At 42.2% G+C, this 26232-nt stretch overlaps 3 protein-coding genes across 5 annotated transcripts; all 3 read right to left on the bottom strand.

Annotated features, from left to right (window-relative positions):
- Positions 1-478: 478 nt before the first annotated feature.
- mlec (malectin) lies at positions 479-7749 on the bottom strand. The gene is made up of 6 exons (XM_079358706.1): positions 7516-7749; positions 6960-7175; positions 6290-6468; positions 5519-5695; positions 3660-3717; positions 479-3432 (listed from the first exon to the last, which is right to left on the bottom strand). The coding sequence occupies exons 2-6, from the start codon at positions 7144-7146 to the stop codon at positions 3188-3190; spliced, it is 846 nt and encodes a 281-aa protein (XP_079214832.1). The 5' UTR covers positions 7147-7175; positions 7516-7749; the 3' UTR covers positions 479-3187.
- Positions 7750-9327: 1578 nt separating this feature from the next.
- On the bottom strand, positions 9328-18636 carry cabp1a (calcium binding protein 1a). Of its 2 annotated transcripts, none has more exons than XM_079366262.1 (7): positions 17370-18636; positions 12811-12841; positions 12487-12630; positions 12269-12378; positions 12086-12160; positions 10473-10545; positions 9328-10393 (listed from the first exon to the last, which is right to left on the bottom strand). In XM_079366262.1, exons 1-7 carry the CDS (start codon positions 18102-18104, stop codon positions 10368-10370), a joined length of 1194 nt encoding a protein of 397 aa, XP_079222388.1. In that variant the 5' UTR covers positions 18105-18636; the 3' UTR covers positions 9328-10367. The 2 variants fall into 2 exon arrangements, with proteins under 2 accessions (XP_079222388.1, XP_079222389.1); XM_079366263.1 differs by lacking the exon at positions 17370-18636 and adding an exon at positions 15256-15584.
- A 1243-nt stretch (positions 18637-19879) lies between these two features.
- On the bottom strand, positions 19880-25802 carry asphd2 (aspartate beta-hydroxylase domain containing 2). 2 transcript variants are annotated; one of them, XM_079369528.1, is made up of 4 exons: positions 25391-25802; positions 23262-24467; positions 22651-22764; positions 19880-22440 (listed from the first exon to the last, which is right to left on the bottom strand). In XM_079369528.1, the coding sequence occupies exons 2-4, from the start codon at positions 24124-24126 to the stop codon at positions 22310-22312; spliced, it is 1110 nt and encodes a 369-aa protein (XP_079225654.1). In that variant the 5' UTR covers positions 24127-24467; positions 25391-25802; the 3' UTR covers positions 19880-22309. The 2 variants fall into 2 exon arrangements, with proteins under 2 accessions (XP_079225654.1, XP_079225653.1); XM_079369527.1 differs by having other exon boundaries at positions 25464-25802.
- Between the last annotated feature and the right edge of the window lie 430 nt (positions 25803-26232).

Below are 26232 nucleotides of genomic sequence, written 5' to 3'. Positions count from 1 at the left end.
TCAATTATAGGGTGTTTTGTAAAATAACTGTTAATAATAATAAAAAAAAAGCCTGTAAGAAGCTGCAGTTGTTACAGGTAAGACTGTTTAACACGAGGGCTGCAGAGTCCTCCTGTGAACCTTTGCTTTATACTGACAGGCTACGCTCCTGTAACAACAGCCTGGAGGTGTATTCTATATACTGACAGACATCTTTTACTGTGTGTGTGTGTGTGTGTGTGTGTGTGTGTGTGTGTGTGTGTGTGTGTGTGTGTGTGTGTGTGTGTGTGTGTGTGTGTGTGTGTGTGTGTGTGTGTGTGTGTGTGTGTGTGTGTGTGTGTGTGTGTGTGTGTGTGTGTGTGTGTGTGTGTGTGTGTGTGTGTGTGTGTGTGTGTGTGTGTGTGTGTTGAATAAAACTGTCGCCCTGAAAAGTTGTTGAACAGAGAGGAAAAAGAGACTGATTTGATAGAAGCCAACAGAGGAGCAACTTCAAGGCGAATTATGGTAGAGCACAATGTATTCAATAATTCAAGGCAACAAAGACAAACACACAAACAAATGATTTTAAAATACATGAGGCAGTGCAAAATGTCACACCAATAAAATATCACGTATAAAAAAAGAAAAAAGAAAAAGAAAAAACTCAAATAAACCAGATCCTGAGGAAAAAAAGTCAAACATAAATCCAAGTGAATTATAAAACATCTCCAGATCAGCCCTGCTCTGATTTAAATTACACATAATAGAATGGAAGATCCCACATTTCAGATATAATCTCATTTATTCTACTTTCCAGCAGTCAGTTGATCTGACCGCTTGTTTTATTTTCTGTACCGACACCCGTTCCTCCCGAGAAGAAAGGCCACAGAGTGTTCCTCAGGAGAACAAACTGAACACAAAGCAAACACCTCACCTACAACTGAAAAGTGAAGAGAACCAAACAAGGCGTCACGCGATAAATAGTGTGATCTTGTACCTTATATACACACGCAGCTGTGGAGACTTGTGGAGGAAGAGAACACGGTGACTTTGGTGCTGAATTAAATGAACTTTTTGCATCTTTTCAGAGAGAGATAGAGGAAAAAAAAAAGGTGCTTACACATCTTCAATATGATTCAACCCTTTATAAATTAAAAAAGAAAAAAAAAACCGACAAAATAATATTTGACACAAGCTTGTTTCCAGCCATCAATCAAAATGGGAAGGGGAATCAGGGAGCAAGGAAGGATCCACAACACCTGAATTATTAATGTATCCCCCTCCTCCTCCTCAAGTACTGTGTATGGTAAGGGGGGGGGGGGGGGGGGGGGGGACATTTAAGACGCATTAGTGAAACAGGCAAAGTTACAAAATTTTCCTTGGAGTTGAGCTAAGCACTTAAGGGAGGTAACAAGATACATAAATAGGAGGGTTCACAACACAACACGAAATGAAGAACAAAGCTGCTTTTCAGTCCACAAGGAAAGCAGAGGAGGAATCCAAAGAGCTAAGGCTTAAACACACAGAGTAACACTCTGTAATGGGGACAAGTTGGGGAAAAAAAGGCAAACAAGATTTAATAATTAAAAAAAAAAAGGGGGGGGGGGTAAAAAATAAAAATAAAATTGCACTTAGTATGCTTTGTCAAATGAGGGACAAGACCATGTCGCTCCATTGCATTAAACACTCACACTTAATTAACAGAATGGTACAGTCCACATAATGAAGTTTTAAGACAGATTAGTAAAGACTGAGTGGAAAATGACGGGCGCACGATATACATTAATTTGAAATATCTATTAAACGGGATTTCCTACTCGCACCAATAATAGGCTCTTCTGTCGCTTGCTTGATGAGGACGCAGAGAAAACTGTTGGCTGTCTGGCCCAGACTCAGGATTTATTGTCATAATATGAAACTGCAGCAGCATGTTCCCTACGTTTTAAATTACATGAAGGACTTAAGTTCATGGGCTGGCAGAGTCTACACAGCGTTCTGTTTGAAACTGCAACACGTGTTTGGGACAAAACAAAAAGAACTATTACTATTATTTTCCCAGTTAGCCGCAGACGTATGAAGAAGCTAGCACGCTAATTCACTGTGAGACAGGAGGGTCGTGTAGGTCCAAGTACACCAAACACCAGCTAAAGTGCCACAGAGATGCGTCACAGAATCAGATTTTATTTAGCTACTTTTTAAATTAAAACCCGGCCAACAAGCCTTCCTCCTCTGAGCAGGTCAAATAAAGACATTCTTTGGTGAAACCAAAAAAAAAAAAGGCAGACATGCATAATGAATGAATGAGTAGAAAAGGCAGAGGTCACAGAAAATACAGCGAGCGATGGAAAGATCCCGACTCACTGAAGCTTCAGCACTTCACAGCATTAACTTTGCCTCTCACTAAATGCAACTGTGTGCGCGCAACAGGGACTGAAAGCAGCCATTGAATGTTCAGCAATCTAACCTTGTGAAGTGTAACATTCGAAATGGATTCATCCTTGAATACCAAAAAGAATCTGTGAGGGCGGTTTGACACTCTTCATGGCTCTGAATTCATTTAGTTTTTAATCCAAACTGTACTAATGTAAAGGCCAGTTGACTGATTCAGCACTCCTAGTTTCTTCTTTTAATGACTTATGGCAAATGGATGATGGCACGTCAACAAAGGACTAACTAGATCTGAGTGGAACAAAACACAAAAATGTGACAATTTGAGAAAAATGAAAAAGCCTATTCCCCCTTACTGTTTGACTCGTGGTTTCTCTTATTTAAACCCAGTACAAAACAATTCTTTTAGTTTATAAAACAGGCCCAGACTTATCACTCCTGTGCATCTCTTAGCTGCTGAAATAAGATTTTAAACCGTTCACACTGGCATCTGTAAAATCTGCCCATCTTCTGAGAGGAAATGACTGAAATAGTTCAAAAAGGGGCAGCAGAGGTGGATGCAAAACACATTCACATGGAAGTGTGCAGCAAACACTTCCTACACCTCTCTTCCCACCCCAGCGGCAGAATGTGACCGCAGCACTCGTCTCATCCCCTAGCTGCTTCCCGAAAAGTTATTGTCTCTTTTTGTCGTTCGTTGTGATGGTTTTCTCCGAGCTCTCTTCTGTGTATGATTTGTAACCCGGGCTGCTGTTGTCTCCTTGACCCCCGCCCCCTTCCCTGCCTCTCTCTTCATAGTCACTTACGTCAGTTTGACGCGTCCTCGATCACTTGTCGTGGCTCACAGCCGACAGAGGCAGAACAGTGTGGGGATGAACACCCCGAACGCCACCAGGATGGGGAACATGAGGCTGCTGTTGTCAGCTGCGTATGGGTTTGGTGTTCGGGGGCCTGACTGGACCCTGCTCTTTATATCTAAAATGATCTTCTTCTTCCCGCCGTCTTCTCCTGCCTCACCGTCCTCTTCTTCTTCCTCCTCTTCCTCAGGCTTCTCCAAGCCAGGGTGAGGCTCAAGCGGGGGCACATCTGTCAAATAAAAAAAAGGCATAGGAATGATGGGTCAGGATGGTGAAAATCTCAGTGAAAGAAATGTGTGCATCAGTTATTTGGACGTGTTTAACTGTTTATGACACTGCTGTTACACGTCCTGATCTTCAACGCTGTTCTCTGGTTGAGCAGGATATCACTATCTTCAATCTAATCTGAGTGTGAGGTAAAATGCTGAGGGTTATGTTTTCCATCGAGAGACTCACCTTCTAAAGTTCCCTTCATTACATAGAGGGCGCAGACCTTTGGGTTGTCATAGTAACCCTAAAACACACAACATATCAGTACAGTATTCAAGCATGGACAACATTAGTTAAAAGAATAAAACAAGACCATCCGTTAATAAAACACTCGACTTGAAGTAATCAATGTTATCTGACTGAACATAATCACTTTCCTCTGTTTAACTCAAACTGTATCAGACTGATACAAAACAAAGGAGTCATCACGAGGTGCAGGTGAATTTACGCCGCTAACGTGGAGACGAAAAAAACACTTCCTGTCAGTTTCAGATGAATAGTTAAGCATTCGCAAGAAGAGTGAACAGCGTGTCGCACTTGAATCGTGTTTAGGAGAGAAAAAGCAGTGAGGGCCAGATATCTGAAGCAAGGAAAGTAGGAAGAAGAAAGAGGTCACTGCAGGGGGGGGGGGAGAAGACATTTTTAAGTACGTCATCATGCAGATTTAGCCTACAGGTACAAAGTCTTTCATTTGTTAAAGCCCAGGGCTTACAAGGGAATATGAAGGCAACAAAACGTAAAGTAGTCCTAGGGCCTGAAGCCAAAAGAAAAGCAGTATTTTAAGTAGTTTTCAAATTATCTGTCTCAATAACTGGTATGCAACTTCATTAGAAGATCCACAGTGAGGCTTAAATGTGTTTCAAAGATATCTGTGATTGAAAGTCTCTCTGATGAAATAACTCATCACAGAGTTATTCTTTCTCACTCTCTCAGATTTTATACTCCTTTCTCCATCCTGGCATTTAGGACACATTTTGCAGCACTCACGTCGCCAGTACACACTCGTCAACTTTTCTCCCTCGCCCACCTATCAGTGAATACAAAGTCCTGCCAATAGTAAAATATATACAGCAGTATATTAGCGCATGGTGCTGTTTTACTTGCAAGGAGGGCAACATAGGAGATGTTATACAGACTAGGTTAAAGGATAAGGATCATCTTTATTGATTGAAATGTGGGTGTCACAACAGCTCCAAAAAAACAGTAAAAACAGGGAATATAAACAGCATCAAATAGCAAAAGGAAAAACAGAACAGCTATGAGCCAGTTTAACATGAATTAAATAAAGGGGATAAAAAATACAAAGACTTAAATAATACAAGACATTATTAAAGGAAGTGTCTAATATAGAGAGGAGGTTGGAAAACGTGACAGGCAGACACTTGAGTAAAAAGTGTTTTCTAACAGCAGAGCTGCTGCTCGCCCTCGACAGGAAAAACTAAATGTAGAACTGCGGAGTTCATTTTGAGACTCTTTCAAAAGGATTGAAAGGATCATTAAATATCATTAAAAAGAGAGCTCATTTAGAGCAACTCATTTTACTTCCCTGAATCACAGTAAGAAGCAATCATATTTATCCAAACTGGAGAAGAGGGAAAGCGATGACTAATATGCAGAAATGTTTAACATCAGGGAAATTAAAAAACGGCAGCAGAGACAGACGTTGTCTGATACGCTCTTGGGAGCAAAGCTAATTGGTGCACTACACCATGAGTAAAATATTATGATGGCGTGATAACAAATGTGGGACTAATGTCGGTCATTTACATGGCCCACACACTTCCAGTGCCTGTCAGCACACGATATGCAAATATGCTTTTAAATTTACACAGCGGCCACGTTTTTGAAGAAGTCAGTCAAATTTTATATGCAAATAATGGAGCCTTCCATTCAAAAGTTTAAAACTGTCAGACCACGGTTTATGTCGTCTCATTGTTTGTTTTTCAAACATGTTCTTTTATGTCCCATCCATCAGCAACATCTCGGAAAACAATCAACAAATCACTGAGAGAGTGAACAAACTCTCTTTAGTAAGAAAAGCTCACCTTTACAAATTCCACAGTCAGCTTTCCATTGAAAGTCGACACCTGTCCTTCCACGCTCAGTTTCCCACGTCTAATAGAGAAAGGGACGTTCTCATCATGAGCCGTACTGTGACCAACTCGTTCAAAGATATCCAGGTCCTTCACCACCACGTGGCCGTTCAGACGCACGTCAAACACCTTGAACATCAAACATCAAATGCGTTTATTAACAGCTAATACACACGTGGTGTCCATAGACAACAATGTGCCTTTTATTCAACGACAGAATATGTACAAGCAAAAGTGAGCAAAGATCTGAACCTTGTGAGACTGTGCAGATCATTCTTGAGGGGTAAAAACATGGCAGAACATATTTTATTTGTATTTATGCGTTTATTTTGACAGGAGCGGTGTAGAGCCAATTAGCTGTACCAGAGTAAGCTATAAGCTAATTTGCGTCTGTAGTCCTAATTGTTTACATTCGTTTCTACATCACGTTTGTACTCACTGGTACCCATGTCTACTGTGGCCAACTGTCTGCACAGCTGTGCCATATTGTATGCTATGGAACTGCATCACGCTCTGTGCACTAATTACTTGATGACACTTTCCTTTATTTACCTCCCACATTGTTGTCTGCATATTCTGTTCTGTAAAAAGGATGTCATGTCACGGTGCGTGAAGTAAAACAAATACACTGATTCAAGAAATCTGCAACAGGCTCATATTGGCTTGTTAAAAACTGCCAAAGGCCTTTTAACTTCAGTACATCTGATTCATGTATTGTCATACCTTTTGTTGTGACTGGGCAAAGTACACCTCAGCATACTTCATGACAAGGATATAGTCCCCCTCATCCCGTATGGGAATGTCATATCCAAAAGTGTCCTCGTTGTAGCGCTCCGTCTGATACAGAATCTGGTCTTCAGGACTGGAGCGAAGTATTGGGAGCTTTAAACCATAATCAGACGCTATAAAAAAAATAAGAAAACCTTTAACTCAGTGTGCACTGTGCTCACCATACGACATTAATAGAAACATGACTGTAAAAAGGAGCATGGTTCAAGTTGAGTACATACCAACATTACACAAGCCCTGACCTTTTCCTGCACTCACAGAAATACAGAGCCCCTCTGTGTCAAATGGCAAGTTACCACATTGTGTTCAGTCCAACTTGCAGTAAGAGAATCTGAGCCTGATAAGTGAGGGTGAAAATGACTCCCTGCAGTCAACCTGATCACCTCATCACCTGCTTCCTCAACTCTCTGAGAGGGGGCGGAGCTGCACAGCTTTATGCTGACTCCTCGTTAGTTTGTGATTACTTGCGGAAGCCAGAGCTTGCAGGGGATACAGCTGGATATATCTATTCCTCTGAGGACAACTTACACCTCCACAATGTCCTTCAGAAACACTTCTTGGGGGGGGGGGGACACAGCTAAAAAAAAAAAATAAATCGACTCACATTTGCCAACCTTTCCTTCCAATGGGTCCTTCTTGAAGTGAATGCCGTGCACGTCTACATGTGCTTCTCCTCCGGCATTTACAGCCCAGATGACCCGCTCGGAGAGGCTGGGGCCCCCGCTGTCTGCACAGCTCTGCTCCGCCAGCAGCGACAGCAGCGCTGCGACCAGCCCGACCACGAGCTGCATGCTCCCGCACAGCCTGCGACGCACACACACTGTCAAAATGTAACACACATCACACAGGGTTAGTCAGCTCATCCACATGACATGCAACATGATATTTGTAGTTTAGCCGGGATGCTAACGGGAACAGCACCGATACCGGTAGTAGCACTAGCACAGGAGCAAACAGCGACTCTTCAAATATATGACGTAAATTCATGAACACGTCCGTCGACCTCACGTTAACAACATGCATGATGAACGACTGTCTGAATCTGAAGAAAACAGTCCAACAGTGACAGAAATTGAGCATTTAACAGCGATCAACGTTGGCTAGCAAACCTACCTGTCTAACCAGAAATACTTGGTGTGTGAGACTCAAACATCTCTTACCTTCCACAAATATCTCCTTTTCCCAATATATATAAACGGATCTATATTGATTCAGCCTCACACGGTGTCTATACACTGTCAGACAAATTCACTGATCGTAGATAATCTTAGTTTTTTAGTGGTTACAGCCGGATAATCTGACTTTCATTCAATGTGTGCATCCAGACTAACATCTGCTGCTAGCTACGGCTGCCAGTGTGCAGGAGGCGGGACAGTGCTACCTAACCGAGAGCACCAAGGACCGATGATTGACAGGTACCATGTCCAATCACATCCGCGGGTTTAGATTTCCTGTACTATAAACTGCAACGAAGTATAATAAAACATATGAACGTACACATGACATGAATATTAAAAGCTAAGTAATATTATTATAGGTTGTAAAATATGTATGTCCATATATACAAACTTTGATTGACCGAACAAGGACCATCGAAACCCCCTTTTTGAGATGCTTGAGAATATTATTCCCCGCGTTAATCCTTTCAGGTAGAAATCATTGTTTTAATGATGAAAGAATTGCAATCATGACATCCAATGATAATAAGAGAAGGTATAAAATAAAGGAATTAAAAGGACCGTGAAATAATGAGAATAGAGTGCAAAACTATGATCAAGGAATTTAGACTTTTATATAACCACCAATAGAAAATAGATGCTATTTTTTCTACTGTCATTAATTAAAATTCATTTAATGTTTATATTGTGGTCTTCTCTGTTCAACTGTTAAATATTAAAAACCTGCAAAGCCGAGATCTAATGAGTTTTGATCATCAGTACTAGCACTCAGTCTGTTGATAAAAGTTAACGTCCTACATAATTTTTCAAGAGACCGGAAAATATGAATTTTTGGTCAAGTAGTATATTACACGTGTTCTTTAAGACGATTTCACGCCCCTCTTCTTCCGGTGAGGTACGGACCAAGTTTTGTCCAATCAGCTGAGTCCAACGCAGCGCGCACACGGCGCACTCGAGAGCGGGTCTGACAGGAAATGAATGAGGACAGTTGCTATGGCAACACGAATACCTTCTTGGATGACAGGTGTTTTATGTTGGGTTTTTTTCACCTAACACAACAACACAACATTGTAAACATACGGTGAAATATACTCTGTATAAAAACAAACACATCAGCCTGGTATTGTTAAATTGTCTGCAAGAATGTAGTGCTGAAGATTTATCAGTCACACTTGCAGATTTGTGCTATTAGGCTGCTTAGTTTCTGCCATGTACTGTATTTTGTCTTAGCCAATGTCTGCAACTTGTTGTATCATAGTAGCATAATCATTTGAACTGTTCACATTATTTAATTATTTTGTCGGAAAAAAAAGTGAGTCAATAATTTAATATGGAGCAAAAAGATTGAATTAAAAAAGGAAGACATCTCCATGACCCATTTAATACTATTTCTATCTCTAAAACACATTTGCAACAAATCCTATCACAGTCAAAGGTCACAGAGACACAGCACATAACAGTTATCCTCAGGGATGCTTCTACAGCTCTCGCCCAGCTTGTCGTCTTATCAGAGACATAGGGCCTATATGAATAATAGATATTATAAGAAGGTCTGCCCTTAAGACATGCGATGGTACTTATACATTGATAATGACATTTTGATCCAGGCCTTGCGGCTATAAAATAAAGGTTAGAGACTAAAGCGTGAATGTAAAAGTCCCAGTAAACTTAAGATGTTGTCAGCCTTTTAAAAATACCACATTTATGTAGTATATTACTACATTTCATTTAATGTAGTAATGTACTATAGGGCACCTGTATTTTCTTTGGAAACATCACCACAGAAAAAGAGCTAAAATGTAAACACATTTTATTGTTCTACAGTTAATTTGGTAAACGATTTTATTTACTTTGTTAGACAAAAATGCAAATGTGCATACTGAATTTAATAAATTTTCTTTGGCATGCATAAAAATTGCTTTGACGACACAGATGTGTGGAATGTACCACAACTACAATCATATTGACATTGACATACATTACAGGTACAACATAATCACATTCAATGTAAAAACAGTTCAAATATGTCATTCCTGCCATTTATCTCATACAGAGCAAGCAGCTCGTGTGGGCCAGCACATTGGTTCTCTGGGTCTTAGCTCTGAAAGAGATGTACATTTCCTAAAACAGTAGTTAAACTTCCTTGATTTAAGACAATAGTGGATAACATATCTGAATTGTGTTACACAGCTCTATTTCTCATCAATATCAGACATTTGCTTCGTAGTTGCACATACTGTCTGACTGTGATTCTTTTATAGGACTGGACTGGCACAGTGAAGAATCACAGATGGTCACACAGGTACAATACAGGTGTTATATTGCCACATGGGTTCCTGGTAGGAGCACCAATGTCACACAAAGGACAATTCACTTACAGTTTCTAAAATAAAACACACACAAGTGTTTGACAGTGACTGATCCTTTACATATTTTCTACATATATTCACTCTTTCATCCTGACACAGATGTACATCAAAGGCGACATTTTGTGAGACATTTTTTTATCATGTAGGGACGAGACAAGACGCCAGCGAGCTATCCACGCAGGAAGTTATTTAGTGAGAATTAAAGTGCAAAATCAAAAGTTGGACAATCATCTGCTCGGCTACAGCAAATTCTGCCTCAGTTGAACTGGAGACTTTTCAGGAAGAACACTTATTGATCGAAAGTTTGAGGTGACTCGTCGCCTTATAACATTCAAGGAGTCTGAATTCCAGTGTCATTCAGATTTGGGTGGCTCAGTCATCTTAGCATGTCTTCTTTTGTAGGCCTACTTGGTCTAGTATAGAGAAGGACACAACTTCACATTCAGGACAGATCATTATGTGATCTTAGCGAGACATCATTCGAACAAACTCTGTGGAAAGAGAGGAGAGGGTAGAATGACACAGTGCAACATAGCAATATACTGTAAATAAGAAGTTAGTAAAAGGTACCTTCAAAGTCAACAAGCCCGTCACCATTCAAGTCAACATCTCTCAGGATATCTTCAACTTCCTTGAGACCAACCTGGAAACAAGAGATTAGCATCTGGTAATGGAGAACCACCTAGAAAGCTGTACACACTCTTTTATTCACATGGCCATTTTCCTTTGACATCCTGCTTAGTGTGGGAAGCTTTAATGCTGTTATAATGTTGTATTACATTCCAGGTTGCATGGGAGTTGTATTTAGTTTTTTTTTAAAGTATTGTTAGTAATTTATCACATATTCATGGATCAGAATGTAAAGACAATGAACAGTGCCAAATATGGCAATTTTTCAAATTTCAAAGAAAAATCAGACAGCAGCTTATGCGAGCATACATCCATTTACTAAACAATGTCACAGTTAACCAGAAAGTGGCTGAAAGCTATTCACACATGGCAATGACAAAGATACAGGATATGTGTACTTTTCTGGTCAACAGGATGCAAGCTTTCATCTTATCTTGGGCTGTGTTTGAAACAGCATACTTTTAATACCATCAAATTGAGTATGTAGTATGTTCTGAACTCATAGTATGCAATTTTGTGTATGTGAGAAATCCCTGGATGTATACGAGATTGGCCGGAAGCGAAGTCATTACAGTAAATCTCCTCACTGTCCATTGTGGCTCAAGAGACCGTCAAGTCACAGCACTCAGCAACCAGCTAAGAAGCTGCATACAAATAAAAGTAACTGTACTGTAATACACAGGTTAGCCCAGGGGTCTCTGGAAGCAGCTGACAGGTGGCTCAGACGGCTGTAAAGCTTCAGTGCTTCAGTGGAAGCAGAGACCAGGGTGTGACAGGAGTCAGGAAGGCTTTGGTTTGGCTTCAAGGCCACTAACCTTGGCAGAGGTCACTAAGACTCAGCAGTGGCAAGGCAGAGAATCTCATCCTCCGCACAAAGTTAGAAACATTCCTGGTGCCTGTTGCAGGTTATTTCCTTGTCACAGATTTTGTTTATGATTTTTTTTCAAAATCTCCTCTGTGCTTTTTACAGATGATCTGGTTTTGGTGGCGTCCTCATGCTGGCACCTCCGATGGGCATTGGGACGGTTTGTGGAGATGAGGGCTAAGCCTGAAGGCAAAGCTCTAATTATATGGTTGACCTTTGTTCTGACCCTCACCTCACCAGCGCAGACATCTTTTCTCAGACCGGGCATCTTTTTAGGATGCTTCCTGGATGCCTCCCTTTGGAGGTTTTCCGGGAGAAGAGCCAGGGGCAGAGGTTTGCTGGAGGGGATTAGTATATTCTGTTTGGCCTAGGAACACCTTCCAATCCCCAGCAGGAGCTGGAAAACGTTGGCGAGAAGGAAGTCTGGGTTGACCTACTGCACTTGCTGCCACTGTGACCCGACCTCGGATAAGTGGAAGAGGATGGAGACGGATGTACTGCGAAACCTTTTATAGTTGGTCAAATAACTAATTAGATGGATATGTACATTGTTTTTACATTCTGTATACAGCTCGTGTGAGATATAGTAGAAGCAAAATACTATATCTAGTATATGAGCTTCCCCCTCTGAGCATGATGTAAGAGGAAACATGCACATGCATCTGTTGAATTATGACCCTAATGTTACCTGTTGACCCAACAGCTTCCTCATCGCATCTCTGAGCTCTGATGTGCTAATGGCTCCATCTCCATTTGTGTCAAACTGAGGACACAGAACAGAGCAACAACATAAAATAGTGGAAAAGTATATGGTAAAAATCTCACAAAATGACCTGAGCAACAGTCTAAATGTGATTCAAGAGACTCTTACCTCCCTAAATGCATCCTTTAACTCTTTTATTCCAATCATGTCTGCAGTTTCAGCAAGAAGTTTTGGGCCCATCAACTCAACAAAATCCTCAAAATCGACATGACCTCCCACTAAAGACACAAGTAAGCACAGAATTGTGAATAGAAGAACACATCGAGAACACAAGAACATTTAATGTTTGACTTTTGATACACACACAAAGGCATCTAATGGCTTACAGTTCATGTTTATCTGCTGACTCAGCTCGATGAGCTCCATCTCAGTGGGCATGTATCCCATGGTTCTCATACAGTTTCCAAGGTCTTTGCAGCTTATGAAACCGTCTTTGTCCTTGTCAAACTCCTTGAAAGCGTCCCGCAACTCTGTTGAGCAACATTAGGAGTATCATCAGTAAATGTGTGCTTTTCAGTTTTCTTTCCTTTTTTTTTTTTGCACATTTAAATCAAATGTATTGTGTCTGTATAGAACTTTAACAAACATGTTTTGTTAAATCATGTTAAATACATTTTGTTCAATTTCAGTAAAAGAAGTGGGTGACCTACCATCCATTTCCTCTGGCCTCAGCTCTCTGTCCTATTAAGAAATAGCATGAATTAAACACATGAACAAAGCCGTCATCAAAACATATGTTTTCACAAACAAGCTCACAAATGCCAACACACCCCTGACAGTGCTTTGAGTCTGATGATGCCCAAACCTAAATCAGCGATCCTCTCCATAGTGAGCCCTCTTACAAACCTCAACTCAAAAGAAGCCCAACAAAATAGATCCCAACAGAAGACTGAAAGTATCGGTGACAAAAACTCCACGTATAAATAGGCTGATTCCTATCAAGCATGGCTGGGAAACATAGCCCTAGAGTTCACAGAAGAATGTGAAGGTTTCTATTTTTTCAGCTCTTGCTTACAATGAACGCAACCTTTAAAGGGCAGAAAGAGAGGCAGACATATCCCAGAACCCTCAGGGGTTAACTGCAGGAGCAAAAAGATGTCTAAACACAACACTGAGTGTTGACGTCAGGCCAGAACAAGTGTCTGACCAGAACTACTGACATTAGAACACAGAGGACAAGTGTGCCAAAAGAAAGCCAATCCAACACGTCACCATCAGAACTTTCAACTGTCAATCAGTCATCGTCATTTCATTTACCATTATCACTTCACTGACAGCTGCAGGCGTCGTCACTTTACTTAGGTCACTGTGCAAACACCACCATACAGTAACTGGGACCTCGCATTATTTAGGTCAATCACTCTTTCGCTGCAATTCCTCTGACATCTCCAGCAGAGTTGAATGAAAACATTCCCAGTCTCATGTCGGTAAGCTTTAGTCAGAAACCTTATCTGTTAGCCTAGTTTAGCACAAAGAGTTGAAACAACTTATCCAGTTCTTTCTGAACGACAAAACATCACACGGCCAATGAATATTCATGCAACCTACATCCTGTAAAATCACATTATGGTGTTTGGCACTCGTTTTTTAATTATACAAAACCAAACAGCGAATGTATTTACAAAAACAAGATTTAGCATGTGAACAATGAGAGTTTTTTTATAGGCTGGCAGATGTAATCTGTCACTTGAACCGTTCAGGCCAACAGTTGATGCTAAGCTTAGCTAACGGGCGTCTGGCTCCAGCCATATATATACCTGTGAGGCCTGAGAGGGGTATCAATCTCCCTGAGAGGTTGGAAACAACCGATCTAACGTGCGGAACAATGCATGTGCTATTGTTTTATTATTACATATTTACAGCTACGCACAACCTCAAAAATACTCAATAATCATGTGCAAGCTCTCTGGTTTGTTTTCTGAATGTGTGTTCCAAACAAAAATAGTAAAATATTAAGACAAAAAAATAAATAAAAAATTGCTAGGCTCCCCAAAATGTTGTTGTGATGATGTTGTGAGATAGATGTTGTGGCATTGTGTATGGTAATGATATGCAACAAAGCTGTTGTAAAAACAGACATGATAAAAAAACTTGATGCAGGTTTGCCTATGTCTATTGCACACGAGAATGCCGCTTTGTGTCATGGAAACAATGGACTCCAAAGCTACTCTGCCTGGCCCACCTCTTCTCAGGCAAGCACCCCTCACAACAACATCCTCTCTGTATCCTGGAGCATCTTCAGAGAGCTGTAGGAACAGTTTTAGATACATGGAGCAGAGTTGAGTAAAAATAAATGATATATAAATGCTACGAAAGTACTGCACTGTACTGTAAAAGTATTGTGTGTGTGAGAGAGGGAGTGTGTGTGTGAGAGAGAGCGTGTGTGTGTGTGTGTGTGTGTGTGTGTGTGTGTGTGTGTGTGTGTGTGTGTGTGTGTGTGTGTGTGTTTAAGTAAGTGTGTGGCAAACATAGCAGAAAGGTAAATGCAACAACAAAATAGCAGGTTGCCAACTTTCCACTCATCATTCACAACAGTTTACCTGCCATGTTGAAGAGACTGGCCTTACAGTGTCACACAAACAGTGAACATATCAGAAGCAGAAAAAGATGAGCTGAGCCACCAAAGAACAGGCTTTATGTATTGAATGCACAAAAGACATGGTGTTTGGAAGACATTATGCAATATATTCCTTGGTGGAACACCCTGTACTTAAAACAAAACAAAACCAAAAAAAAACGTCCTGCTGTACATCTAGGTCTGCCAATTTCCGACGCCTGTAGTCTGACTCGTTGAACACAATAAACTGCAGAGCCAACAACAGCAGAGCAAGTTTAAGTTTGTGCAGCAATTCCCATTGAAATCCAGCAGCATTTAACAGAACAAATGTTAAAACTACATATCTTTCCCGTAAAGTGATTTAATTATTTCAAATGTGCATCACACATTCGGCTTTAATTGTTTGTAAAGGCAAATCACACAAAAACTAAAACATCGCCCATATATAAAACATCTCTCAAGATTTTTGTGACATGATTCCATCCAGAGGTGAAATTTAAATCACAATTTGTTGTTAAAATACGTCACAAAATCCTACCGTTTTCAGAGGCCAGTCTAAGCAGTTTCCCATACCGAAGGAGATAAGAGGCACCAAAAAAGACCATGAAGAGCGCTTTTCTCTTAAGTTTGCCCTTTGGATTCTGAGAGGAGCACACACTCGAGTGACAGATAGACCCATGACGACCAGGATGCTAACCTATCTGATACCTGAATTAAATGAATGTGGTATCGTAAGAGCATCAATGACACCCTGTAAGAAAGAGAGTCGTAAGGTTGGGGGTGTGAAGCTAAATGAGAGAGGAAAGTGGGACAGGGAGGGAAACCAAATTATGCCTATTAAAGGAGAGGAGGGTGCTGCACTGCTTGTGAGATATTTCACACAACTGTCTCACTGACCAAACTGTTATGTTCACTCTGTAAACAACATAGACAATTCAACACGAACTGACACACACCGTAATTAACAATAAACAAGTAACAGATTAAGGATAAGGTGACAATCACAGTTAGAAAAATCGGACCCTGATGATTCCCTGATATTTCAGGGTCACGAACATTTTTGTGATTTTGTTTCCTCTTTAAAAATCCCTACTAGGCAACTGTACAAGAACGCCGTGTGATGATTTCCTGCGATCCTCCTCACCTGCACTCTCAAGCGTGACACTTATTTGTGTCCTTGAGATTGCACTTATGTAAATACATACGCTTCATTTTCTGCACATGTACGTACAGTATTTGCGCTCTTAACACCCCTCACCCACTCCCATCACATCCTCTTCTGCCCTCTGTAGGAAAAGACAAGGTCACTCTGACCTCCAGCAGCCACATGGCAACAGAGAATGCCACATTTATACAGTGATTGTGTAAACAATGTAGTCACTGTACGGTGAATTTGTAACACTGAACATTGTATCATGTGAATCTGCAGAAAAAGACCATAAAGAATAGAATGCAGACATAGACCGTGAGGTAATCTTCACCACACAGGAAATTAATTAGTGAGGATTTGACTTCTTCTGTAAAAAGGACTCAAACAATCAAACTCCCCAGGTACCTGATCACCATCTGTTCACATGTATTCCCATTCTGGCTTGTCAAAACCACTACATGAAGCCATGAGTTGCATTGAATGCATTTCTCCAACACAATTGCCAAAAGCAGAACATGAATCTTTGCAGCCACGTGTTCCATTTCTGCCTGTCATTACACTCCTCTCCATCCAGCTTGCTCATCAAAGACCTCTTTCAGGTCACGCTAATGTTTTCACAGAGCAGCTCGCACACTGACTCACAGGTTATTCGTGGACCAGGCTTTCATACTATAAGTACTAGAAGATTTTTCCCTTGGAGCCACAACGGAAGATCTCCATGTTCCAATACTGAGCCTATTTACAGCTGAGAGCTTCCTAATTCAGCAAAACACATGAACTGCTTCCTGATCCCCAATCAGAATAAAACACAGACTACATGATGAGAACCATTAGCCTGATTTCTGAGGAAGAGAGAGAAAAAAATGCCTGTGATAGAAAACAAATATCAAGATTGTATGCATGCAGATAAAACTACATGATTGAACAGACTTCTATGCAGAATCACTCCCAGCAATCAAGAGTCTCTTCTTTTGTGTAAATATACAGGAAGGCTCAAAATAGAAACTCAGTCACAACAGGAGCATCGACTCTCAAACTCAACACAACAATCACTGTGGTGTTCCTGATTGAATGCTACAGGATCGGATCATCATATCATTGTCTCTGACTGTGTGATTAGTACCTCAGAGATTTCCACCTCTCTGCAGCAGAACATTTCATCTGCCCTGGCACATCCACTCCAGTGAGACAGAACTGCTGATTGAGGAGGTGGTGCTGGATTTAAAAATTACATAAGGAATGGATGTGTAGAGGAAGCTTCGCTCTCTATAGTCTGTCCAGAAAGTGTTTACAGGCTGCATCACAGAGCACATTAGTGTATTGATTGTAAACAAAACGTCAGTGGAGCCAGAAACCACCATTAACCACTTAATAGCTGCAAGTTTGAACAAATAACAAAGCAATATTCTTTAATACATTTTTGGTTACGTTCACAGGATCTTGTGCGATCCATTTAAATTTGAGTGTAAAGCACTTTGTAAACTGTCATTTTAGGGCCTTACCTGCCCAAACAGTGAATTGAGGATGGTGCGCAAGTTGATCTCGGATGCGGAGGAAGCAGCGCTGGACCTCCGAGACCTCCGGGAGGACCTGCTTGATAGTGGGACGTGGGAGCAGGAGGACGGGGACGGACTGCTGACCTGACCCCCACCATTGGCCGCCTTTCGGTCCTTCGGCTCACAGAGAGGAGCCCTGTCATCGGTGCTGTCCGAAGCAGAAGGCAACCTGGGCACCGGGCGACTGTGCGTGTGGGAGCGCCGGGGATGCTCAGATTCAGGTGGTCCGGCTCCTGCCGCCGGCGGACGGTCCTCCCGGTGGTGCTTTCTTCGGTGGTGGTGCCGATGTGTGGATTTGGACGACCTGCAGCGCTCCCTCACACCTCGGTCCGCCTCGCCGTTTGGCTCCGGTGGGTCGGAAACTTGGTTGTGAGGGGCGTGTGACTTACACTTGTTACGCGTGGCTGCATTGTTACTACTGTCCTGGCTGCCGACGAGGGACGGGTGACATAGGGGTCTCCGGGCGCTGACGTCGCACTCGGCCGACCAGAAGGACTCCTCGGCTTTGCTGCTGCTCTGGACTGCGGCGGGACGGTGGTGATGCTGGTGCTGATGCTGATGGTGATGCTGACTTCTTCGGCTCTCTGCGGTGCGTTCAGGGAGGTGTGCTGGTCTCCTCGCCGCCGAAGACGATTTCAGTAAGGAGGTCGTGGATTCAGATTTCGGAAAGGAAGAACTCATTGCTGCGGATATGGTCTAGTGTTCATCGTCGACATCATACATCGTTTTCTCTCCATTGTCGTCCCATATTAGCATTTAGCAGAGCCTGGCTGCCGCGGTAAGTTAGGCTACATTTCACCACCTGATTGTTGTGCGGCAGCGCGGCAGGAGCGCGCGCAGACAGCGGAACACAGGGGCACACACGTCGCTGCGGAGCGCGTCACCTTTCATTGATGTGAGTGATGCGAGTGCTGGGCTCAGGCATCGTGGCAGTGACGTATGGATGTTTACGATAGTATATCCTTATCAACGGCAAAACTTTTCCACCACAAACATTGGTAGACAATTATTACATGAGCCCCCCATTGATGCAGATCCGCCTCATATGGAGCTGTTATACAACTATGTTACCACTAAAGATAAAGAAATCTAATCAACTGTCCATGCAAACGTTATTTATACAATATCCATAAAAGCACTTGATCTAATGGGCTACGGTGTGTCGCTTTTTTTTTCATCCTATAGGCTAGTGCAAAACATACCACAGACACAGTACCAATTTACACTGATAGATTAACTTGCATGGGGGTGGGGGGGGTTTCTTTAACCCATATAGCCCAGAGTCAAAAAGCAAAACATCCATAGTCTGAAATCAAGCACCAGGTTGGCTATGAGGCCAATTTAATGTTTTGTGATTGCTAAACTATGAATGTATTGCAGGTTCAGGGCTATATGCTTGTCCGAGGGTTGGCTATGCTCTGATTAATCATATCTTAAAACAACATTTAGGTAATAAAACAACAATTCACAGGTTTTTGTGGTGTCTTTCATCAATGTTCATTTTCTGGTTGTTCTGCTCAAATGTTCTCTTCACTGTCTGAGACTCACATTGCACCACATTAGCTACACCTAGAGGTCCCTCAAGTCCACTGCAGCTCCTCATCCCACTGTTCAAAAGAGACATTTGCTTACATTTTTGCACCCATGTGCCTGTGTTATTATGTAAGAATATATGATTTGGTTATGCAAATGCATACAGCTAAAAGGTAGTAGGCTACATATACAGTATACAAACCTGCATGATCTTAAACTGTGTTAACCTCCCAGTGCTACAGTATTCTGCTCTCCCTCAACAGTTAAGATACTGTGATAACTCGACAGCTGTGACACTGGAACAAAACACTTCTGTGCCCACAAAACATTGAGCTTATGAATACAAATACAACAGATCAGAAAAGGCAGAGATTTTTTGAAGTGACAGACATTAACTTGTGTTTTCTTCAACTATGGAAACATATATGGGTCCGAATGCACACCCATATGTATGAAACAACAAACACAACATCTGTGGGGAGCCGAGACAATGAGGTTCTTGATATGATGTTGGTATTACCTAAGCATTTAGTGCCTCTAGCTTCATCTCCATCAGAGTCTCTGCAGGTCTAACAATAAACAAGTGCTGAGAAAACGTTGCATGCCTACGCCTCCCTGTGACCCTACTATAAAACTGCATCTGGCTGAAAATAGGAAACATGATCCATTTAGTCCTCTAGTTTTATTTTCAGTAAAGAATCAATATCAGAGTGGCATTTCTGTAGGATGCTCCCTACCGCTGAAGTGTTCACCTCCATCAGCATGTTTTTATCAGTGTTTGAGGTTTCGTGTTGTGGCTGCGTGAGCGGTTTAATTAATGAAATGGTCGACTCAGCAGAATGTATTAGAGAGCAATCATGAAGTGTGCAGTTATCTCAGATCTGTGTTATTGGTGTTAAAGTGACACTTCTGACAACAGCTGATTAAATAAGATACTAGTCCATTTATTAAATGTACAGAAATACTGTTCAAAATCCACACAAGAATGTGTTAAAGGACAAATCTTCATTCAAATGTAAACAAAATGGTTGCTCCACCATGTACTGTGTGTGTAAAGCAAATGCTTTGGGAATGATTCTCTTCACAGCACTCTTGATTTTAAACCTAATTAAAGACAGCTCAATGTGAGTGTCACTCTCATCCCATGTTGTAAACAGCGTGTAAATAATCATACTTTTGTAAACATTGGAATCGAATGGATTGGTATTGTGATTTGCGATGGACCTGTAAAGCTGCTGAAGATTAATTTACATTACCTTTTACACTGTGCAATGTGTGGCGCTGCCAAATGAAAAAAGAAATACATCACACAACAACAAAGAGAGAGTTTTCCTAAACATTTTACAGAATCTACAAATTGTAATCTATCAAAATGAGCTCATGATTGGCTTTTTCAGAAATGCACTTGCTTTAGCTGCAAATCAACACTACACAATAGATATATAGCATTGAAGACAATCATCTCAAAAACATCCAAGACCGTTCCGTTTGATTTCAATCTTTACCCTATGTACAGAAATACAAACCGGATATCAAATACAACCAAATTACAAGAGTTTAGTAAATTTACCAAAAACACTTCATCCCAAAGCGTCACAGCACAGGCCGACTCACACTATTTGACCTAAAAATGTGCTTTTCTAACCATGTCTCGTGAAACCAGGATTGATTTTTGAAAGGAGGAGCACAACAAACCACCACACCAGCAGGAGTCAGAACAGAGATATTAGCTGTGTCTGTAAACATTCATGTCATGATCAACATTGGACCTCAGTTATCAAATCACACATGGATCCATCCGATTAGTCTCTACAACGTTACAAGAGAAACGTATGACCTAATTATTTCTGTGGTTTGTGTCATCACACTGCTTCATCATTCTGTTCAATGTTTTAGTGAGGACAGTAGTAAAGTCCCAACTGTGCATCATGCAGCTAACTCAGCTAAAGTGATGATTACAGAAGGATACTGAATGTGTGTAACTATCAGTAATGAGACTGTGCCAATAAATCTAGAGTGCAACTTCTGCATGTTCTTGTAATCTGGTTTTACTGTGTGTTGCTTTTAAACAGCAGGTCTGAAAGCAGCCTGCCCTGTAGCATTATTCTAGCCCTCTTCTCATGAAGATAAGAAATAACAATCCCTAAAATATTTTTCAAGGTTTTGCATGAAGAAAGACTTTCATTTGCACACATTCATTAATATTCAAACACTGTGAATAAGTCCCACATTTGAAAATGGGAGTTTAAAAAATGAGCCAGAACACACTGACAATCTTGTGAAACGTGACTTGATTTCTGACTTGATGTGTTGTGTAGTGGGGAGAATGAGTGATTAGATTACTTAGCCCTTGCAGAGATGTATGTAGGTGGTCACAAAGTGCAAAATAATTAATGGATACTTGTAAGATGTTACGCGTAAATTAATACCACCCATACCTTGTAAAATCTTATTTGTTACGTTATGTCTCTCCTGATGCCTGGGAGAGAGAGACATACCCATACATGCCAACTATACGAGTCTATAGCAATTAAAACAGGTTGGGGGTGGACTCTAGCAGCTGTGAAGCACTGCAGCAAGATAGTTTCATACTATTGTTTGGTACACCTTGTTGCCATTGATTATATTTATAACATAATAGGCTCTCTATCAGGAAACTGTTGAATTCTTTTTGCGAGAGACGCTATTCATGCATAAATGACTGAGTTCAGGAACCAGAGAAACGTTTAATGCAAATTAGCTTTGAAAGTTAAAATGATTTTTCCTTGTTTATTTAGCAAATATAATTAAACAAACCATCATTCAGTCTACATAGTTTTTTTTTTCAATAGCCATCACATTTTCCAGAGCCTAGGTGTTGTCTTTAAATTATTTTTTCTGTCAACCATGAATTCAAAAACCAAAAGTTACTGCACTACTGAGTATCTATCTAGAGAGATTTGGTGTTTAATTTGGAACGCTCAACCGATGAATCAAGAAATCTATACAGCTCTGCTGCAAGTTTGTTGAAAATAAAATTATTAAAACTAAATTACACTGACAATTAATCTGAAATGCAAAAGCCACAATGTAAATATACGTCAGTCAAATGGCTGAGTGAACATTCACGTACCAGCTGATTTAGAGCTTTCAGGTGAGGCTGTCTTTCACACAGACGAAAACATGACTGATAACAGAGGGCCAATGTTCGGTCATTGACTAGGAGTTAGGTGAGATACTGGATGAGACGAAGAGTATGTACACAGTGAATATGAGAGCTGGTCTGGAGGCAGAAAAAGAGTTGCACCCCAATCCTACAAAGCCCACCCTATATTCCATCTGTCTTTTTGTCGGACATGGTTTTTCACTCACACCTATTTCCCTTCTTTATCCTCTAAGCGGCCTGGGGTAAAAATGTAATCCAAGGCTTGTCTCTCAGCTGCAGCCACGTTCGGGTGCCAGAGGTCCACCATGAAGACCACTCTAAGGCCGTCCTCAGCACCACCTGCACAAAACACAGAAACAGTAGAACAAAATAACTATGTGATCGAAAAAAAACAAACAAACCCTGAAATCTGGATCAGCCTCACATTTTTCATAGATTCATTTTTTCTTTGCAAAAAAGAATGAGGAAATTTTCAGGTCAATCCTCCTTCAAGGAATGAATAATAAGAGGCAGAGTGAAACACAAGATTACACTTTAATCCCTTCTTACCCTCGTGGAAGGCCCTATGTAGGAAGGAGTCATCGAAAAGCAGACAGCTGCCCTCAGACCAGCACTGTGGCTCCCCACCAACCACAAGCTCACAGGAAGGTGGCACTCTAAGACCTGCCAGAGACATAGAACAAGTCGGTCCATGTGTTATTATAGGACCTGTGAAATAAACGCATTTGGAAGCAGTTATGGTTGCTTAGCAACATCCCAGGTAAGAAATCTCAGACTAAAAGACCTGCTCTCAAAATGTCCTCGAACCACAGTATAGGCCTTTTCAAAGCGTCCAACAAAACATCCTGCATGCACAACAATTACAATCTCTATTTATAGCTGTCACACAGGGCGCTGCTGGGAATAGAGTCAAAGTTAAGGTGATCAAAAACCAAAACATTTTAATATTAGCCACTAATCTCAGTTGCATCATGATCCAAGTGGATGCACATTTTCAGTCTACACACGACAGCAGCTGATTCCCTGAGCTGCTCCGCTCTGGTTAAATACGCTTATTACAGTAATCATCTGCTGTTGTGCAGGGCTGAATACACACTGAGCCATCACACATCACATGGTTGAATCAGTTTCAGCTCACTAAACAGTTCAGACTCTCTTACCCAGGTGGCAGCGCAGCCTGACATTTGTCGGGCCGTAATGCTCGGTGATGAGAGCACCGGGCGTCAGTACAGAGAAGCAGGCGTTTCCGAACACATTATTGGCGATGAAGGTGCGCATTTGGCCCAGCACTCTCCAGGCACGAGGACACCTCCTCACATTGAGAACCATAGGGGTGCCTTGGTTGACCAGGTAGTATGTCCACCACTGCCCACGAGGAGTGTTGTTGGCTTTCCACCCGGGGGGGAGGGAGGAGCCGCTGCGAGCTGGAGGCTGGTGGTAGATGCTCTCGAACTCTGCCAGGAGTGCTGGGAAGCTCTGCTCCAGCAGCTCCACATCGTGCCTCTGGATCTCTCTCGAGAAGAAAGGGGCTGATGGAAGATCTGGGAGGAAGAAGACCTCTGGCCGCTGGATGGTGGGTCGGCTGTTCAGGTATCTGCCTTGATCTCGTACTCCTTTATGCACCCTGCCCATACCTGACCAGGTGTAGCGCTTGGCGTATTCCTGCAGGCTGTGATAGAGCCTCTGGTTCAGACTCTCTCCGGCGCTGGTGCAACGGAAGCACTCTGAAGACTGACAGAAAGCGAAGCCATTCTGCTCTTCTAGCAACAGTCCATGCTTCCCTTTGCCCCTTCCTTTGCAGTCTGAAGTCATAAAACCCCCCACCACCCCTCCAATCCGGCCAGGCCCAGACAGATACCTCCCACGCAGAGGGCTGGACCCGTGCTCTCGGCCCACCCTGTAACAATACCACATAAAGAGCAGCAGCACACACATGGCTATAGCGAAAGCACAGACCTCACACTCCCTTATAGACTGCATCCCTCCTGCCACCATCTCCCTCACATTTTCCAGTGACCACTCCATCTCTGCTAACTGCAGGAGTGCTGAATCTGACGGAAAAACAGGAAAGTGCTGATGAGAGATCAGTTAATGCGTCTTTTCTCGATCGTGATTGAAAGGGGCCTTAAACCACACGCAGGGCGTTAGGGAGTCTGGTGTCATGCAGCTCTTATCGCCTCCCCTAATGTAAACAGTCTGCTGATTTGATCTGACACTCTTGCTCTTCTGTGCTAACATTTCAGCACTCTGCAGCGAGGGATGGTTTCTGCCTGCATGATGTCTGGTTGTGCGGTATTTGTGCTGCTCCTTCTGTTGCTCTTTTAGACAAATGCAGACAGTCACCGCGCCTTAGGGTGATCGGTTCTCTGAAAAACAAAGGCAGAAGGATAGAGAGAGGTATCAGAGGAGACAACATTCTGCACATCTCATTAAAGGGATACTGCTCTATTTACTGGTAAGTGTTGCTTTCCAGAGTTAATCTGCAGCACATATCAGTGTCAGAAATGGAGTCTGCAGTATGTACCTCATGTAAAACACACCTGCTTGAACTCACCCACACACTGTCAACTTCAAAATGACTACTACCATTGCGCACACACAAACACCCGCGCTCGCGCGCACACACACACACACACACACACACACACTATAAAACCCATGAGTCATGCGTTTAACCAAAAATCTGTCCCTTTTGTATTTTGCGCACCACGCACACTCTGCGCGCGCACTTAATACAATTATGTAAACTTAAACAGTGTTGGTGCCAACCCACATTTATAATTGGCATTCATAGGTTGCTCAGCGGGAGCTGCATAAATGGTTCCTCGGGGGGAGGGAGGGGGCGAGCCGTACTCTGTGTAACCGTATGCTGTAAGAAAGAAAAAAAAAGGCTCGCTTACATGAGTATGATTATATAATTATAATGGACCAGACCAGCCAAAACGCGGGGAGTGCAATGCGTCAACTGTGATCAGAACTCCACGATGCTCTCCCACCAAAAATGGTCGGGCAATTCTTCTCCCATAGAGCCTCCCCTACATCCTGTCTGACAGCAAGACACCCCCACCTCCCCCATACACTCCCGCTGCATTTAGGAAAGACTGGTCATCAAACCCAACCATTAAACCACCTAAACACCTTCATTAATCCTCCAAATGCTCCTTTAGTTCATTGGAGAGCTGCTGCTGCTGCCACCAAGGCCAAGTCGCGAAACCAACTGATGGCCAACACATTGATGAACTGCAACGTTCAATAAGACATTGTTAACAAGCAGATCGCAGTGTCATACCTCATGTTTCCTAGACTAGAGCTATACGCGGATGTTTGGGTGCGTGGGCTCGTGCGCAGGTTTGAATCCATACCTATTCAACATTCATGACTGTGTGGCCAGTGGAGAGGAGAGGCGCACAGGTGTTTCTCCAGGCGAAGAGCTGCGCACCACTGCAGTGCACACGGTAGACAGATATCACTCGCCAACATTATAAGAAATATCCCCAAATGCTTCAAAGAAGTCCGAACAGGAAGCGACACGTGCCGTAAACCGAAAACACATACTAAAAGCGTCTCCGCGAAGGGTTGACTCCCCGTCTGTCCGTGATAGACAGCAGCAGCGCTTGTGCTTCTGATAATGTTGTTGTAAATACTAAAGCTCCACTGGGGAAGCCACCCAGCGTCAAGTACTCTGAGGAATACGCAACAATTCGCCGGTCAGACCTTCCAAAATAAAGGGCTTGGTGTGTTGAATACGGCAAACAGCCCTGGAGCTGTCACAGTCCCTCCCATCTCCATGCAGGGGCGTGTCCAGCCTTTTTTTTTTTTTTTTTGCTTGGGTGGCCAAACTTGGGGCCCAGAATTTGTGCAAATATGACTTATTAATTCAGTTTATTTACCTATTTCTCCGCTTTTCACAATTAATTTTAAGTAAAAATAATGACAAGATATTTATCTTCTCAGTGTAATTCTTTAAGGACTAAAGAAAGATGTATACTAGACTTAAACCGGTCCAGAGTCAGGAAAAGGGCAGGTAGCATCACTTCAGACCCCTCACACCCTGGACTCAAACTGTTCAAGCTCCTCCCCTCCGGCAGGCGTTACAGATCACTATACATATGATAATGGGTCAAAACTTAA

This window comes from Symphodus melops (genome assembly GCF_947650265.1).
Source record: "Symphodus melops genome assembly, chromosome: 1".
Taxonomy (NCBI): Eukaryota; Metazoa; Chordata; class Actinopteri; order Labriformes; family Labridae; genus Symphodus; species Symphodus melops.
The sequence above is the reverse complement of the archived record's forward strand: the minus strand, read 5'-3'. Positions and strand labels throughout refer to the sequence as shown.

What these genes read in the sequence shown, in the direction of transcription:
- mlec (XM_079358706.1), bottom strand. Translation starts at nt 7,146, where the DNA reads ATGCAGCTCGTGGTCGGGCTGGTCGCAGCGCTGCTGTCGCTGCTGGCG. An exon ending in GGAAGGAAAGGTTGGCAAAT is followed by an intron (nt 6,469 to 6,959) that starts GTGAGTCGATTT and finishes TTTTTTTTATAG; the next exon opens with CGTCTGATTATGGTTTAAAG. An exon ending in TTGCCCAGTCACAACAAAAG is followed by an intron (nt 5,696 to 6,289) that starts GTATGACAATAC and finishes TTGATGTTCAAG; the next exon opens with GTGTTTGACGTGCGTCTGAA.
- cabp1a (XM_079366262.1), bottom strand. Translation starts at nt 18,104, where the DNA reads ATGAGTTCTTCCTTTCCGAAATCTGAATCCACGACCTCCTTACTGAAA. An exon ending in GGAAGCTGTTGGGTCAACAG is followed by an intron (nt 10,546 to 12,085) that starts GTAACATTAGGG and finishes TCTTGTTTCCAG; the next exon opens with GTTGGTCTCAAGGAAGTTGA. An exon ending in CGGGCTTGTTGACTTTGAAG is followed by an intron (nt 10,394 to 10,472) that starts GTACCTTTTACT and finishes CTCTTTCCACAG; the next exon opens with AGTTTGTTCGAATGATGTCT.
- asphd2 (XM_079369528.1), bottom strand. Translation starts at nt 24,126, where the DNA reads ATGGAGTGGTCACTGGAAAATGTGAGGGAGATGGTGGCAGGAGGGATG. An exon ending in CAGGCTGCGCTGCCACCTGG is followed by an intron (nt 22,765 to 23,261) that starts GTAAGAGAGTCT and finishes TGTCTCTGGCAG; the next exon opens with GTCTTAGAGTGCCACCTTCC. An exon ending in ACATAGGGCCTTCCACGAGG is followed by an intron (nt 22,441 to 22,650) that starts GTAAGAAGGGAT and finishes TGTTTTGTGCAG; the next exon opens with GTGGTGCTGAGGACGGCCTT.